Source organism: Rutilus rutilus (genome assembly GCF_951802725.1).
Source record: "Rutilus rutilus genome assembly, chromosome: 25".
NCBI lineage: Eukaryota > Metazoa > Chordata > Actinopteri > Cypriniformes > Leuciscidae > Rutilus > Rutilus rutilus.
The window spans coordinates 7,857,781-7,875,174 of record NC_140229.1 but is presented as its reverse complement, the minus strand read 5'-3'; the positions used below and the strand labels follow the sequence as shown (position 1 = coordinate 7,875,174).

General features: G+C 38.8%; 1 protein-coding gene across 4 annotated transcripts; it reads right to left on the bottom strand.

Moving 5' to 3' along the window:
- Positions 1–3,429: 3,429 nt before the first annotated feature.
- On the bottom strand, positions 3,430–17,119 carry LOC311285296 (myosin heavy chain, fast skeletal muscle-like). Of its 4 annotated transcripts, none has more exons than XR_014626332.1 (42): positions 17,011–17,119; positions 16,844–16,879; positions 15,902–16,120; positions 15,664–15,807; positions 15,423–15,579; positions 15,289–15,316; positions 15,015–15,117; positions 14,757–14,849; positions 14,571–14,634; positions 14,379–14,477; positions 14,195–14,298; positions 13,974–14,112; positions 13,633–13,751; positions 13,387–13,536; positions 13,129–13,299; positions 12,736–13,036; positions 12,572–12,636; positions 12,384–12,471; positions 12,162–12,279; positions 11,956–12,079; positions 11,714–11,850; positions 11,372–11,627; positions 11,039–11,281; positions 10,756–10,932; positions 10,522–10,667; positions 10,343–10,433; positions 9,866–10,255; positions 8,679–8,805; positions 8,345–8,463; positions 8,056–8,252; positions 7,789–7,972; positions 7,518–7,683; positions 6,914–7,038; positions 6,493–6,801; positions 5,954–6,157; positions 5,746–5,871; positions 5,480–5,650; positions 5,291–5,395; positions 5,072–5,167; positions 4,836–4,967; positions 4,547–4,618; positions 3,430–3,708 (listed from the first exon to the last, which is right to left on the bottom strand). XR_014626332.1 is itself a non-coding variant. In XM_084400888.1 (41 exons), exons 3-41 carry the CDS (start codon positions 16,106–16,108, stop codon positions 4,604–4,606), a joined length of 5,790 nt encoding a protein of 1,929 aa, XP_084257014.1. In that variant the 5' UTR covers positions 16,109–16,120; positions 16,844–16,879; positions 17,011–17,119; the 3' UTR covers positions 3,433–4,603. The 4 variants fall into 4 exon arrangements, 2 of the variants coding, with proteins under 2 accessions (XP_084257014.1, XP_084257015.1); XR_014626333.1 differs by having other exon boundaries at positions 16,840–16,879; positions 17,011–17,044; XM_084400888.1 differs by having other exon boundaries at positions 3,433–4,618.
- Between the last annotated feature and the right edge of the window lie 275 nt (positions 17,120–17,394).

Genomic DNA, 17,394 nt, shown 5'->3' with positions numbered 1-17,394 from the left:
TTTGAGAAGATCTGCTTCTAAACTGTTTAACACACTTTTGAAAAAGGATGTGGGAAGTGTGTCAAGAGCGCAGGTTAATGTTTTAAGGTGCTGTACGGCTTTTCTTCCCAAAATGTTGCCATCAATTTCTTTGAAATCAGACATAGTAACTACTTTCTCAGGTGGTCTGATCTGTCTGACCCCAGCGCAACTCAAGGATGTGCTGATCACCTTTCTGATATTATTCATTTTCTCAGAGAAGAAAGAAGCAAACTCACTGCATTTGCTGTCTGAGAGCATTTCACTGGGAATCTGGCTTGGGGGGTTTGTCAGTCTCTCTACAGTAGCAAAAAGAGTGTGTGTGTTGTTTAAATTGCTGTTTATAATATTTGAGAAGAAAGTCTGTCTAGCTTTGCCTAGTTCCATATTGAAAGCATGAAGGCTGTCTTTGTAGATGTTATAATGGACTACAAGTTTTGTCTTCCGCCACATGTGCTCTGCTTTTCTGCATTGTCTTCTCATATTTTGCACTGCTGTTGAGTTTCTCCAAGGTGCTTTTTGTCTGCCACTCTTCTTCCTGACTTTCACAGGAGCAATATCATCAGTTACACTTTTAACTTTTGAGTTAAAATAATCAAGGAGAAAATCAACAGAGTCAGCAGATATGCTTGGTGTTAAAGATATAGCCTTCATAAATAGGACACCAGTGTTCTCATTTAAGCATCTCTTCTTGACAGACACTGATCTAGCTTCAATGGCAGGAGAGATCAATATATCAAAGAAAATACAGAAATGATCGGACAGTGCTACATCCTTAATAACAATCAGTGAAATGTTTAGACCCTTACTGATAAGTAAATCTAGAGTGTGTCCACGATTGTGTGTGGGTCCATGTACATGCTGAGTCAGATCAAAAGTTTTTAAAACAGTTTTGATTTCTTTTGCCATATTGGTTTCTGCATTATCTATGTGAATGTTAAAATCTCCAGCAATGGCAAAACAGTCAAACTCTGAGGTAATTGTTGATAACAGTTCTGTAAAATCCTCAGCAAAGATTGGAGAGTATTTTGGAGGCCTGTAAATAATGATAAATAAAATACGTGGAGCACCTTTTAACACAATACCCAGATATTCGAAAGACAGGTAATTCCCAAATGATATTTGCTTACATTGATAGATATCTTTAAAAAGAGCAGCTAGACCCCCACCTCTCCTACTCGCTCTGCAGACACTCATAAAAGTAAAATTAGGAGGGGATGTTTCATTGAGGACTGTTGCACTGCAGCTGTCTTCTAGCCAGGTTTCCTTTAGAAGCATAAAATCCAGGTGGTTATTAAGTTGCTGACTAGAAGTGATTTATTCTTAAGTGAGCTGATGTTTAAAAGTGCTAACTTTTAGTGTCCCCACATCAATCTTAGTTTGACGTGTAATAGGCACAAGATTAGTTGGGTTTGCTGTACGGCTATTGAAGGCCTTAGACTTTCTATCTTGTAATAGATCAGCAATAGAGAAAGATACAGGCACACTGGGTTCCCGCTTGTTCTGTAAACATTTGAGAAAGTTACTGTTATCATAGCGGGGACCCAACACATATCACAGAGCACAGTTAATGAAAACTATGACGGAAAATGTTCGTTGACGACCTGTTTTTCCCTGACTAAGACAAGACGATGAGAGACGACACCCACGTCATTAAACGATAATTGTGACTATATCAACACATGCAATATCGATGACGAAAAAAGACGAGACTGAAATGCGTTTAAAAAATAAAAACTGGACCAAAACTACTTGTTTTTGTCATATAAAGGAGACGACAACACATTGACTGTTTTTACGAGCTTCATGCTTACGGTTGCCAGATTTCAATCATTTAAACCCCCAGTCAGAGCTTCTCTGTTAAAAGAACACGTTTTTTACCCGGTCTTTTCAATAGTATCTGGCAACCATGCGCGCGCACTCTCTCTACTCTGCTGAAGAAGCACGGATGATCTGAAAACACAGTGCGTCTCATCGCCATGCCTCCAGGCTGCCTGCACAGTCCCTTCAGACGAAGAAATGGATGACATGTTCTCTTTTAAACTTCCTGGTCACACTAGTAGTGACGTCATGGCTGTCGCCGGCCAATACGATTGCAGAGATTATACTGAACTTCAGTCATCAGTCATGCTGAGGCGTTCCCCAAAGTGTCTCAGGACGCAGTGTCTCGTTTCCTGTTCTCAGGGAACAAGAGTTACAGTCGTAACCTGAGACGTTTTTGAACGATGGTGCGCAGAGAGATGAATCCTTTCGTTCTTATGCTCTGTATCAGATGTTCTCTGCTTTCTGCAGGAACTATAAGATAAAGGTAGAGCCTTTTCAACAGTAAAAGTTCATCTCAGCTTGTCATTTGGGGCTGGATTCAGAAACAATAAGCTAGCACCCCTTAATACAGTATAACGATTTATGAGTGTGTGAGACGGTTACTTTCGGTCACTAAGTCTCTGATCCCATCCTGGGATTTATCTGTGGTTCTGGACGTATTCTTCCAGCCCCCTATTGAACCATTAAAGAGTATTGATTTACAGTGTCTTTCTTTAGAGACAGCTTTACTGCTTGCTCTCACTACATCAAAGCGGGTGAGTGAATTACACGCTTTGTCTGTACATTCTCACTGTACAGCGGTTTTCAGTGGGTGGATCGAAAGTTACACTGAAAACTAATCCGGAGTTTGTTCCTAAAGTCAATGAGACATCAGAAGCACACCTTTTTCTACATCAGAAGAAGAGCGGTTAAACTATCTGTGCCCGCACTTACGTGCAGAGGATGAGTTTGTTACGAAAGAGCAGTCCGCTCTTCGTCTCTTGTGCTGACAATTATAAGGGGGGACCCATTTCGTTTTACCACTCTCTCACTGAGTGGTAAACGCGATTGTAATGTGTTACAAAGACGCAAAAGTTTACAATATTTATCAGGGCTTCAAGCTCACTCCAGGAATGGTTACCTCTTGGGCACTGTTCAGGGGTGTCTATTTAGGACATTTGGAGCTGGGCATCACCCCAAACATTTGCGAGATATTATAGACTGGATGTGACTGAGCCATCTCTGGCTCATTCAGTGCTTGGTGTGGGAGCATGTGATACATCATAGTACTCCACACGTGTCATTCACTCATATTTTTGTATTTCAGAAAAACACCTTGTTGCTTGCTCATTATAGGCTATTATATTATAAATGCATGCATTATATTATAAATTAATTAAATTATATTATATTAAATATAATAATTATATTAAATATATATATAAAATATATATTATAATATGATATAATTTAATGAAAATGATAAATGTGATTACAGATAGCTTTTTCCAGGTATTATATTTACTTTTTAGATCTCTGGATCATCTGTAGAGGCTTAATTGTGCTAACTGGAAGGCTAGTTCACAGAATATTGCAATAATCAATAACATCAGTCCAAGGTGGAAACTTTATAGCAGAAATGTTTGAGCGAATGCATTCAGTAAACATGAGAATTCAATTTTATGAAACCTTTTGAACTTTTATGGAACCTTTAAAAGTTCAAATTTGGTTTCAAGACACTCTTGATACTCAGCACACATGTGATGTGAATAATAAGGTTTAATGTAATCATATAGATCCAATATTAGTGTTGTACTAGTGTATCTTGTTGAAAAATCACACAAAGGCTAATTATTTGCTGAAATAAACAGTTTTATTAAAGGGATACTCCACTTTTTTCGGAAATATGCTCATTTTACATCTCCCCCAGAGTTAAACAGTTGAGTTTTACCGTTTTAGAATCCATTCAGCCGAACTCCGGGTCTGACGGTACCACTTTTAGCATAGCTTAGCACAGATCATTGATTCTGATGAGTCCAGTAGCATTTCTTTCAAAATGACCAAAGAGTTTCAATATTTTTCCTATTTAAAACTTGACTCTTCTGTAGTTAAACCGTGTACTAAGATCGACGGAAAATGAAAAGTTGCGATTTTCTAAGCCTATATGGCTAGGAACTACTCTCATTCCGGCGTAATAATCAAGGAACTGTGCGGCTGTACCATGAGTGCAGCAGGCGTAATGATATGACGCTGCGCCTGAAAATAGGTCTAATAGGTTAGACAAACTTAGTCCCGGTCACGTTGGAAGAAGTTACCGAGCTGGGGACTATTTTCAGGCGCTGCGTCATATCATTACGCCTGCTGCACTCATGGTACAGCCACATAGTTCCTTGATTATTACGCTGGAATGAGAGTAGTTCCTAGCCATATAGGCTTAGAAAATCGCAACTTTTCATTTTCCGTCGATCTTAGTACACGGTTTAACTACAGAAGAGTCAAGTTTTAAATAGGAAAAATATTGAAACTCTTTGGTCATTTTGAAAGAAATGCTACTGGACTCATCAGAATCAATGATCTGTGCTAAGCTATGCTAAAAGTGGTACCGTCAGACACGGAGTTCGGCTGAATGGATTCTAAAACGGTAAAACTCAACTGTTTAACTCTGGGGGAGTTGTAAAATGAGCTTATTTCCGAAAAAAGTGGAGTATCCCTTTAAGAAAGGTACTTTTACATTAAACATTCATATTATATGACTTTAATGCTCCTTTCAAGTGTTAAAGATTCATTCTTCTTTGGCCTGGGAAAGAAGGAAGAGTTAAACATTAGTCTTATTAACAAAAATGTTCTTCACTTTACATAATGAAGAGAATACAGATGTGCAAATGTCATACAGGATATGTAACATCAGCAAAATGCAATTATTATAGATCCACTACTACTTCTAAGAGGTAGTTCATATATTTGGATAAACAAGTTGAATAAATCATGCAAAAAACTCGTCTACTTGGTCTAACCTTTCCAGCATCACGGCTCTTTACTCTGAGCTTGTTGACCTGAGACTCAGAAATGTCAGCACGCTCCTCAGCCTCCTCAAGCTCATGCTGCACCTTCCTCAACTTGGACAGGTGAGTGTTGCCTTGCTCCTCCTAAAGTTTTTTTTTTTAATATGGTTCATGTATCACGTTTCATCAAATTAGCATTCCAATGTAAATAATTACAGTGTCAAAATATTCTATTCGATTTTACATACCGCCTCTTCAGACTGCCTCTTGTAGACTTTGACCTTCAGCTGCAGTTTGTCAACCAAATCCTGGAGTCTGGCGATGTTCTTCTTGTCCTCGTCAGTCTGCAAAAAATACACATTTACAAAATTAAGCATTGATCCTTTACTAAAAATAGGCATTGTTAGTGCATACACTATTATACAGGCTCTTTTGTCTGAACAAACTTGTGAGGAATATGGTCATACCTGATAAGTGAGCTCTTTCACTCTCCTCTCATATTTGCGGACACCTTTAACAGCATCAGCTCCACGTCTCTGCTCAGCTTCAACTTCAGTCTCAAGCTCACGGACCTAAAGAACATATTATTTTTATTCAAACAAATCATAATATAACATACTTCACCTTGCCCATATCATAACTATAAAGAGGCTTACTCTGGACTCCAACTTCTGGAGTTGTTTCTTTCCTCCTTTCATGGCCAGATTCTCAGCCTCATCCAGACGGTGCTGCAGGTCCTTCACTGTGATCTCCAGATTCTTCTTCATCCTCTCAAGGTGAGAACTGGTGTCCTGCTCCTTCTTCAGCTCTTCTGCCATCATTGCAGCCTTTTGCATTAATACAGAAAGTCATTAGATCCACATTTTTTATGTAAAATGTATGTAAGCGTCTTATGAAACATTTGGCAGCTACTGTTTCTCACATCAGTAATGGCCTTCTTGGCTTTCTCCTCTGCATTTCTGGCTTCCTGTACAGTGTCATCAACTTCACTCTGGACATGAACAAGGTCAGCCTCAAGCTTCTTCTTGGTGTTCAGGAGACTTGTGTTCTACAAAATGGAAAGCAACAGTTTGAACATTTTGAATGATGCTCTCAATTGCCTTAATTTCAGGGAAACAATTTGCCCTTACCTGAGAGTGCAGCAGCCCAACACGCTCACTGATATCCACCAGCTCTTGTTCAGCCACTTTGCGGCCTCTCTCTGTCTGCTCCAGAGCAGCTCTCAGCTCCTCAATCTCAGACTGCATCAGAGTGTTTCTGCGCTCCACCATGGCCGCCTGCTCCTTCATGTCTTCCTGTCCTCTCTGGGCATCATCAAGGTGCAGTTGGGCATCCTGAACATAACAATAGCTTTAGAATAAGCTTTCAATGTGCTTTCTGGTGACCTTAACCTAACAAAAGTTAGATTATACAAACATATTACTACATTTACATTTACATTTACATTTATTCATTTAGCTGACGCTTTTATCCAAAGCGACTTACAATTGCTATATATGTCAGAGGTCGCACGCCTCTGGAGCAACTAGGGGTTAAGTGTCTTGCTCAGGGACACATTGGTGTCTCACAGTGGATTCGAACCCGGGTCTCTCACACCAAAGGCATGTGTCTTATCCATTGCGTCACACCACCCCCTACTACATCCCAAAGTCGAACAGAAGTCAAATACCTTGAGTTGTCCCTGAACGTTCCTGAGCTGTTTCTGGGCCTCAGCAGCCTGGCGATTAGAGTGGCTCAGCTGAATCTCCATCTCATTAAGGTCTCCCTCCATCTTCTTCTTGATTCTCAGGGCATCATTCCTGCTCCTGACTTCAGAGTCCAGAGTTCCCTGCATGGATTCAATGACTCTCTGGCTGTTCCTCTTGATCTGCTCCATCTCCTCATCCTTCTCTGCAAGCTTCCTGTCAACCTCTCCCTTGATCTGGTTTAGCTCAAGCTGGACACGAAGAATCTTGGACTCCTCATGCTCCAGTGTACCCTATGAAAAATAAAACAACATTTAAATATAAGAATGAAAATACACACAGTGAATACAACAACACAGTATGATGGTTCTAGCAAGAATTCCATATTGATCTCCAGATACTCACTTCAGCCTCTTCCAGGGCCGTCTGAATCTCTGACTTCTCAGTCTCCACTGTCTTCTTGGCCTTTTCCAGCTCATGGATGCTCTTACCAGTCTCACCTAACTGCTCTGTCAGATCTGAAATTTCCTCTATAGAGAGAAAAACATATAAGATGTATCATAATGCACATGCATTAATCATATGTGCTTACTTTTTAATGTTCACTGAGAATTAGAACATTTAAAGGGATAGTTCACCCAAAAAATGAAAATGTTATCATTAATTAATTACTCACCCTCGTGTCATTACAAACCCGTAAGACTTTCGTTCATCTTTGGAACGCAAATGAAGATCTTTTTGATGAAATTTGAAAGTTTTCTGTCCCTCCATAGACCTCTACATAATTGATTCTTTGACACTTCAAAAAGGTTATAAAGAGATCATAAAACTAATCCATATGAATTGAGCTCTCAGATTTCATCAAAAAGATCTTAATTTGTGTTCCGAAGATGAACAAAAGTCTCACGAGTTTGGAACGACATGAGGGTCAGTAAATAGTAAAATAATTTTCATTTTGGGTGAACAATCCCTTTAATTTTTTTTTCTAATTTAACGGTTTCATTCTTACGCTGCAGATTCTTGTTCTCTCTCTTGAGGGTCTCCAGCTGATCCAGGCTCTCCTCATAGGAGTTCTTCATCTTGAACAGTTCAGTGCTGAGTGAACGAGCCTCTTTCTGGGCACCTTCTAGCTCGGCCTGACCTTCCTCATATTTCTGCTTCCATTCTGCCAGGACCTTTGGTGGAGATATTTTAGGATAGAGTTTGTTTAAAAAATGTTGAACAAAGCCCATTCAAGCAATACTTTACAAAGAGAATATAATATGACTGAAACTGTTTACCTTGTCGAAGTTCTTCTGCTTCTTGTCAAGGTTGGCAGCCAAACCATTGGCTCTCTCCACATCGATCATGAGGTCCTCCACCTCACCCTGGAGTCTCTGTTTGGTCTTCTCCAGAGATGCACATTTAGAGTTTACGGCCTCAACTTGTTCCTCTGCCTCTTGCAGACGCTGAGCCAGTTTCTTCCTGTTAAGTAATACACATTATTTTTAATTCTAATCTATAAAATAGCTGTGAGAGTTAGGAATATTATACAGTAATATACATACTTGGACTCTTCAAGCTCCTCAGTGCGCTGGATGGCATCAGTTTCATATTTGGTTCTCCACTGAGCAACCTCACTGTTGGCCTTTGACATTCCCCGCTGCAGCTCAGCCTTTGCCTCCTGCTCTTCCTCAAACTGCTCACGGAGCAGGTCGCAGTCATGACGGGCAGATTGCACAGCATGGGCCAGTGCGTTCTTAGCCTAAAGGACAAAGTCGCATTATATTATTGTATTATTGTCTCTACAGTAAAGTAATTGACAAGTATGTGCATGAATTGATTATGCTGTATTACCTTAACCTCCTCTTCAATATGCCTCTTAAGCTCCTCAATTTGCTGAGTGGAAGCTTGTTTGCCTCTGGTGAGCTGAGAAACCAGAGCCTCCTTCTCCTCCAGCTGACGGCCAAACTCACCTGTATAGATTTAGATTCACTGTGTCAGACTTTTCTATGTCTCTATCAGTTTATTTAAAAACAAATGGATGTAAGATTGTATCAGTGTTACAGTCAGAAATTTACAGCTGAACAATCTTAATACACTATTATTTTTGATTAAGTATTGTTGAAAATTATTGTTAATTATTGACATTAATTACTTTTTATAGAATATGAATTTGTTCATGAGTTACCATTTTCAGTTTGAAATCTTGCACTTTGAGTACTGAGATCATTTAACTGACGAACGTTCTCGTCATTCTTGGACTTAATTTCACTAAGTTGGTCCTCAAGTGTGCGGCACATCTTCTCAAGATTGCCCTGCAAATACAAAAGTCATTAGATATTTGAAAGAACTTCAAGACTTGTTGTATGTGACCCGTGCTGCCAAAATGAGTCACAATGAGCACATTTTCAAAAACTAGTTATTGTTATTTACTTTTATTCTTAACAAAAAACCTTCCTGTATGATGATGTATGATTTGTTGGAACCAGACAAAAAAGGACTGCGCTACACCTATTTGAAGTCAATAGAGTCAGTAAAGTATATTTTGAGAAAAATCTAGTTAAAGTTTTCTGAAGGATCCAAAACAAAATCACCCAGCAACCATACCTTAAAATCCATGGAAAATACCACCAAATTTGGCACACACAAATCAAAACCAAATATCTATAGGAAAAATATATATAAAAAATGTTTTCCATGATACCACAATTGTTTGATTAACATTAATGAGACAGCAGCCTGTATATTGAGACCTACTGTAGTGCACGTATCTATTATAATGTTACATAGCAGATGTTTTTCCCCAACAGTTAACCAAACGTTCACTTAAGGCATAACAGATAAGGTTTACGTGAATATTCGGCAAGACAGATATTTTGAAATACTGCAATTCTGTGGACAGGTGTATATTGGGATTGCGTGCTTTCTGAGAGGCGTCTTTGTGTTGATCTGTCAGTCAGTGCAAGTAAGATAATTTTGTTTACATCAGCATGAGTTTAAAAATCGTATTTCATTGGTTCAGACTTAAGCCATCGAGAATTCGCTATGAATATTAAAACTTGTGCTGAGGGGAAGCACCAGTCGTTGAGAAGCGAGTAAAGAAAAATGGCAATTTTTCATGGATTATTAGAACAAAGGAAAGATTTAGGAAGGTACACCCCTTTTAGAAAACGTAAAAATAAAGATCATTTTAGATGTTTAATTACTATTTGGAGCATTGGGATCGCTAGAAGAGGGCTTAATGAACCAATTTTTGTGAATGAAAATGAAATTCGACCAAAATTTACATTTGCCTGTAGCTCGTAATTAGCACATGCGTATTCCGACACATTTTGCCAGCATGGGTCACATATATTCTTTAGAATATTTCCCAACCTTTGCTTTGGCAACAGCTTCCATGTTGCTGGAAAGATCATCAATCTCCATTTTGAATTCGCTCTTCTCTTTCTCAAGCTTCTGCTTGACACGCTGCAGGTTGTCGATTTGCTCTCCCAGCTCGGCCACACTGTCTGCCTGCTTCTTGCGGAGGGCACCAGCAGTAGCTTCATGCTGGAGGGTGGACTCTTCAAGATCACGACGCAGCTTCTGGAATTCAGCTTCACGCTTCTTATTCATCTCGATCTGAGCAGAAGTGGCTCCTCCAGCCTCCTCAAGCCTCTCACTGATCTCCTCAAGTTCCCTGGAGAGATCAGCTCTCTGCTTCTCAATCTTGGCACGAGCAGCGCGCTCAGCCTCGATCTCTTCCTCCAGTTCCTCAATGCGGGCCTATGGTGGTAAGTAATTAATTAGATTTTTGGTTATCTGTATTTGATCATAATGATGTAATGTTTGAATAAAAAAATCTCAAAATACCTGAAGCTCCTTGATTTTCTTCTGGAGTTGAGCACCTAGAGATTGTTCATCTTCAATCTTGCTGAGCAGCTGACTTGTTTCAAAGTCTTTCCTGTTCAACAATAAGTACTTGTAAAAAAACAAACATAACACAACAATAAAAATGTTCAATGTTTTCAAAGATTTCCTGCTTTAATTACTTTTTTATTTTCTCATCAGATTGCTGCTTGTCATTCTCCAGGTCCATGACGGACTCTTGGGATAATTTCAGGTCTCCTTCAAGCTTTCTCTTGGTTCTCTCCAGGTCCATGCGGAGCTTCTTCTCTTGTTCAAGGGAACCCTCAAGCTACAGGACAATGATATATAAAATATGTTCACAGCAGAAAACAGTTGATTTGATGAATTAATATAATTAATTTACATAATCAACTCACATCATCAACTTGCTGCTCAAGCTTTGTCTTGGCTTTGCTCAGGGTGTTGACTTTGTCCTCCTCGGCCTGAAGATCATCCAGTGTCTGCTGATGTGCCTCTTGGAGGGCTTTCTTCTCCTTCGTAACCTTAGCAATGCTCTCATCCTGAGCTGCCATTTCCTCAGTCAAGTTCTTGACCTGTAGGATTTTTTGTTCCAAGTAAACTTAAATATTACAATTCATATTCTATATCAATATATAAAAGAGAGATTAAATCTAATGTTAAACCAACTCAATCTCCAACCTTATTCTCAGTGGCATGTTTCTCCTTCTCCACTTTAGCCAAGGTGAGCTCCAGGTCATCGATGTCTTTCTTCAGCTCAGAGCACTCATCCTCCAGTTTCCTCTTCTTGGCTGTCAGTTCAGCATTGATTTCTTCCTCATCCTCCAGTCTCTCAGTTGTCTCTTTGAGTTTAGCTTCAAGTTGGATTTTGCTTTTAATCAGACCCTCACACCTCTCCTCAGCATCTGAGAGACCCTCAGATTCCTGTTAGTAAAATAGATTGCTATTTCATTGGAAACAACCTTGCTCATTTTTAATGTAGCCAAAATTCAGTTAATTATAAAATATACTCACAGATGCAACTTGCAGCTGCAGATCATTTTTCTCTTGCAGCAGTGATACCATCTTTTCTTCAAGCTCCTTCTTTCTGGCTTCAGCCTTAACCAAAGCCTCTTTGCATTTTGTATAGTCCTCTTTCATGTTTGCCAGCTCCTTCTCAGTCTCTGCACTCTGAAGCAGAGGCTTAATCTTGTAATAAACCTTCATCCATGGCCAATGTTTGACATTCATGAATGAACGGATGTTGTATTGGATGGTGTAAATCGACTCCCTGTGAATAATTCATCATTAAATGGCATAATCATTATTAAGTTTGCAGTTATCATTGATGTCATATTTACTCATGAGAATAATCACCTCCTCTCCGTCATTTTCACATACTCCCTCCTCATCACGTAGCCACGACAGAGAGCCTGAGTCATTGTGACCAGAGCAGCCAGTTTCTCATCACGCATCTCCTCAAGAACACCCAGAAGACCAGCTTTGAAGAACACCTGAATTTATGTAAAACAGTAAATCAAAAAATATTGATTTAAACTGTATAAGCTAAATGACCATGATCACTGAATCTTTGAAATTTGTAAAGCTAAATAATGAACCTTTGTATGTCCAAATCTGTAGTCGTCATGATTAACGTCGATGGATCCCAGGAGTTTCTCACTGGCCTTCTTGTTATCCATAAACTGTCCCTCTGGGATAACACCGGCATTCAGCACCTTGTATCTGTGGAAAATTTATCAAAATACTTCATATCTTTTAATTAGGAACCTCCTAGGAAATGTTGTTTTCATGTGGTCCCATTTACCTCTGCTTAAAGTCACCATATTGGATTCTGCTGGGGAAGCCCTTTGTGCAGATTCTGATACCCTCCAGAACACCGTTACACCTCAGCTGGTGGATAACCAGGAAGTTCTGCATGAGACCTAAAACGAACAGTTTACACCATGAACTTGGTAAATTAACTTCATCATATATATTGAGAACCAAAATATCTGTACGTTTTTTTTTATTTTTTATTATACTTTACCTGGAGTCTTGGACTCATTGGGAATCAGGCAACGCACAAAGTGAGGGTGAGTGGCCCTCAAGTTGGTCATGAGTTTGCCCAAGTTCTCCTGTGGAGAATAGAAAAAGGTTGGCATGCTTTGTATTTCTTTATTTTATTTTTTTTTCTAAAATAATGCAATATTGCTGTGATGTCATCTCTATACATACCCTGAACTGGGAAGACACAGTCTGCATGGAGCCACCCTTCTTCTTGCCTCCCTTTTTAGTATTATCTATTGAGATAAAAATACAAAGGAACATGTATAAATGCAAAAACAAGAAAGTTAGTTCAAAACTGAATCAAACTTTTGTTAAATAGATTTTTTCTTTACCCTCAACAACAGGTGGGTAGAGAGTAGCCAGCAGTTTGACAGAAGACTTCTGGTACAGCAGCAGAACAGAATCATTCAGTGGATCCTTGTTCTTGTCCAGCCAGCCAGTGACATTGTAGTCCACAGTTCCAGCGTAGTGAACCAGGGAGAAGTGGGCTTCAGCCTTGCCTTTGGCAGGCTTTGGTTTCTCGAAAGCTTTGTTCTTGCCAAGATGCTGATCATATAGCTTGTTCTTGAAGGAAACGTCTGAAGCCTTGGGGAACATGCACTCCTCTTCAAGGATGGAGAAGATACCCATGGGCTGTTTATAAAAGAATGTTGTTTATTGTCAAAAATTGGAGATTTTGAGAATAGGATCAATGGAAATTAATAAATTCATAAACCATTGATAACCTTCTCAATGAGCTCAATGCAAGAAGCCAAGTCCATGCCGAAGTCAATGAAATCCCAAACAATGCCCTCCTTCTTGTACTCCTCTTGCTCCAGCACAAACATGGTGTGGTTGAAAAACTGTTGCAGTTTCTCATTGGTGAAGTTGATACACAGCTGCTCCATGCTGTTGTACTGGAGGACAAAAAATGACAGAAACGTTTACTACCTTCTGAATATCATTCATTTTGACATAAAAAGAGATAAAAGAATCAGTCTTACATCAAAGATCTCAAAGCCAGCAATATCCAGCACGCCAATGTAGAAATTTCTTTGTTGTTTTGTGTCCAACATCTGGTTGATACGAATGACCATCCACAAGAACATCCTCTCATAGATAGATTTGGCCAAGGCGCTAACAGAGTTGTACACCTGTAAGTAGAATAGAGTGGATATTTCATTCTGCTTCTGCAATAATTAGCCAGAATTTTAGGTTAAAGACATGGCATGCTGGAAATGTTACTATACCTGTTGCACGGTCTGGCCTTTGGTCACATACTCATTTCCGACCTTGACTCTGGGGTAGCACAAACCCTTCAGCATATCAGCAGAGTTCAAACCCAGAAGATAGGCGATTTTGTCAGCCTCTGTTAAATACATTTTAAAATAAATTATCTTTGCTGTATAGAGTCTTTTGTGTAAAATTATAATAAATCAGGCACTAGGTACTTTCCATTTTATGTTTAGATTTATTGATATGTACGCAACTTCTGGTTTATATTTACACTAAACATTTTATACACAGTTTCTGTTATCAGCAAAGTCAGTGCAATGGTTACTATTTTAAAGCCCAGGATAACAAGTCTCACCCTCTGTGCCATCAGGCTCAGCCTGCTCCTCACGCTGCTTCTGCTTGAACTTCATGTTACCATGATGAATCACTGCTCCAGTGAACTTGTAGATGCCTACTTTATCCTCACTTGTGAAACCAAGAATGTCAATAGCTTCCTGTAAATTACAGAGAATAATAAAATATATGATTTGCCATATTTAAATAGAATATGTCAATATTTAAATAGCAATGACTCACATCAGTAGCATCCAGCTCAGCTTTATCATCAATGCTGGCCACTGTGATCTGACCCTGACTGCACATGGGGAAGTCATAGGGGTTGGTGGTGATGAGTGCCATTTCTGTAAAATACACAGCATTAATGAAAGAGCATCTTACAATATCATCTGAAACATTGAATGAATGAAATATGTGCACCTACCAACAATCTCAGGCTTATGGTTGGTCATCATCTGGAAGAAGATGTGGTAGCCTCTCTCATCTGGAAGCTGGAATGACACTCTAGACTTCTCCAGCAGATCTGTTGAGAAAATGTACTTGAGTCACAATCATCTGAAGAGTGACAGACAAAGACAACTGTTCAGGATGGATCAATGAAATCATGTCCACCTACATGTCTCAATGTCAGCACTAGCCAGTTTTCCAGTGGTGCCGAAATGAATTCTGATGAATTTACCCTGTTTAAATCATAATAGCATAATACATAAATAATTATTATAATCTCTTTATAGAAAACTCTGTACAGTAAAATGTAACACAACTGACCATCTGTACTGTAAATAAACAGTGGTTAACTTACAAAACGAGAGGAGTTGTCATTTCTCACAGTCTTGGCATTACCATAAGACTCAAGCAGAGGGTTGGCAGCAATGATCTGGTCCTCAAGAGAGCCCTGTGATGTTTGAAGAGTTTTCAGTTATTTTCAATTGTTTTTCTATTTCATGACTAAACACAATTTATAGGCATTTCACAAATTCACATATCATATAGTTTGTGAGATGAGTGTAAATCATCATCTTTTAAAATAATATATATGACATAGTTTTGTATCTCGTACCTTTATTTTACTGGCCTCTTTCTTGACACCTGACACTGCAACTGTGGCAAAGTACTGGATGACACGTTTGGTGTTCACAGTCTTTCCAGCACCAGATTCTCCACTGGTTTATAAGAGATTAGAAGACAGAAGATTGAAAGACATGTAGACTTTTCAATGTATATTCAATCTTTGTTCAGTCTTAAATTCTATTTTGTAAATATCTCCATAAATTTTCCATCCATGTTATACTTTTCATTTTTGTCATGGTCTGAAATTAAATTAAAATACTTACGTAATCAGGACAGACTGGTTTTCTCTATCTGTTGATTGAAATTTGTAAAATATCCGGTAAACATTTATTATATTAACAGCAACATCTAATTCATCTTAATGAATTCTATAGCATTCAATTCCATAATGTCTTACCAGTCTGCATGAACTGATATGCGTTGTCAGAGACAGAGAAGATGTGGGGTGGGGCCTCCATACGCTTTTTGCCTCTGTAGGCAGACACCACTTCTGCATCATACACTGGGAGCCACTTGTAGGGGTTCACAGTTGCGCAGAAGAGTCCAGAGTAGGTCTGAAATGAGCAGAGACATGGTCAGATTGCAACAACACAGACCAAATGAACTTAAATGCTTTTGTTTGTTGTTTCAGAACTTACGTAGATCATCCATGCAGCATAACGCTCTTTGAGGTTATACAGCACAGAGGCTTCATTGAGATGGGTCATCATGGCCATGTCCTCAATCTTGTCATACTTGGGAGGATTCATTGGGTAGACATCGTCTTCCTTAGCAACTCTCTCCTATAAATTTGATAAATTAGATATTAGATATAAAAGAAAACAATGTAATAAGTAATTTAATGAGTATCTACATGAAATGGAAATTAAAATTGACCTCCTTAGTGTCAAGCAAAACAACTGTGACTTTGCCACCGTCTTTGCTCTTGATTGTTCCCTTGAGGTACAACTCTGTGGGATCAACCACATAGCAGGCAGCCTTGGCATCAAACGGTTTGGCCTGAGCCTCCATTCTCTCCCTCTCAGGCTTACGAAGGTAAATGGCAGCCTTGCCATAAACGGCCATCTCCGCGTCTGTACTCATGGTGGCGGCTTACTAAAGAGTTACAAATTTGATAAATATTCAACAAAGGCCAGACACATAAAATATAAAACACATGAATTGTGTTAGGAAAGTTATGTTAGGCACTCTGCCTGAGTGCATCCTCCTGCTACGAGTATGTATGAAACAGACAAATATTTCCTGACAAATATTAAGAAATTTCTGTGACAGATTTGGTTTCATTATATTAACTTTTCTAATGATTTATATTTATGCAAATCTCATGATGGATTATGATAGCAACACTGCATCCCAAGTTTGAATTTAATCAGACCATCAGTTCTGTAGTTTGAACCAATTTCATGTTTTGCTCTATTATAGCATCATCAATTGACCCTTTCCCGCTCCTTTTTCTGTTTCCTCAGACTGAGTCTGCACAGAAATGTGTCAAATGTCCTCTGCATTTGGGCCAAATTTATATAACTTTCCCACAAGAGGTTCTATGGGCTCTCATAGACTCAAAAGTGGAAGAAGAAAAACAGAATACAATACAACACAATGAAAGCGAATACAATAGGTGGTATATTTGGCACAAAAATAAAGGGTCAATGGGACCCCTTCCTTAAATTCATCTTACTAATACATTTTAAACACATTTCTTTGTAAATAAATTACAGGTTTTTAAAAACAGCATGCTTCACCAGTTTTCATCTATACAGACTATAACAACTGTTTTCCTCTACCCTAATCCACACACTGAATCATAAACTCACTTGCCTTTTGTCCTTGAGACCAGATGAAATGTTCACTACCCTTGGATTAAAAAAAAAAAAAAAAATTTTATTAAAATGTATTAATATAAATAAAAGCACAATTACTTTGAGTACAGACGCATAAGTGATGATGTTAAATTCCTTTCAGTCACAGTAAGCACAGGCTCTTACCACTTGATGGAACTTCTGAGGTCTTCTCTGCATCTCTTCTGGTCTACCCTCTTGGCTTTTATAGAAGTTGATAATGCACACTAAGCAGAATCTATACATGGGCAGCCTCATATATTTTGATAGTGCATGTGTATTATAATTATTTATTTTTAGACTATTAATATCTTACTTTGACATATGACACACACTGGAGTAAATAAATCCTTTTTTGGGATGAGGGGTACATTCAGCCACCCCTTGAAACCACATGTTCACCCTTGAGTGATCAAAGCCAGCAAACTATGCTAATTACCATGCTGTAAACAGAATATCACGTCTGCCGTCTCTCATATCTCTTGTTGTACGTCACTAGATGTTCAGTTTTTGTAAAATTTTTGTAAAGTT

Bases quoted from the DNA above. Each gene is read 5' to 3' on its own strand.
- LOC311285296 (XM_084400888.1), bottom strand. From the start codon at position 16,108: ATGAGTACAGACGCGGAGATGGCCGTTTATGGCAAGGCTGCCATTTAC. The intron at 11,851-11,955 runs GTTCATTATTTA...ACATAAATTCAG, and splicing joins ACAGATTTGGACATACAAAG to GTGTTCTTCAAAGCTGGTCT. The intron at 10,933-11,038 runs GTTGGAGATTGA...AAAATCCTACAG, and splicing joins AACATGCCACTGAGAATAAG to GTCAAGAACTTGACTGAGGA.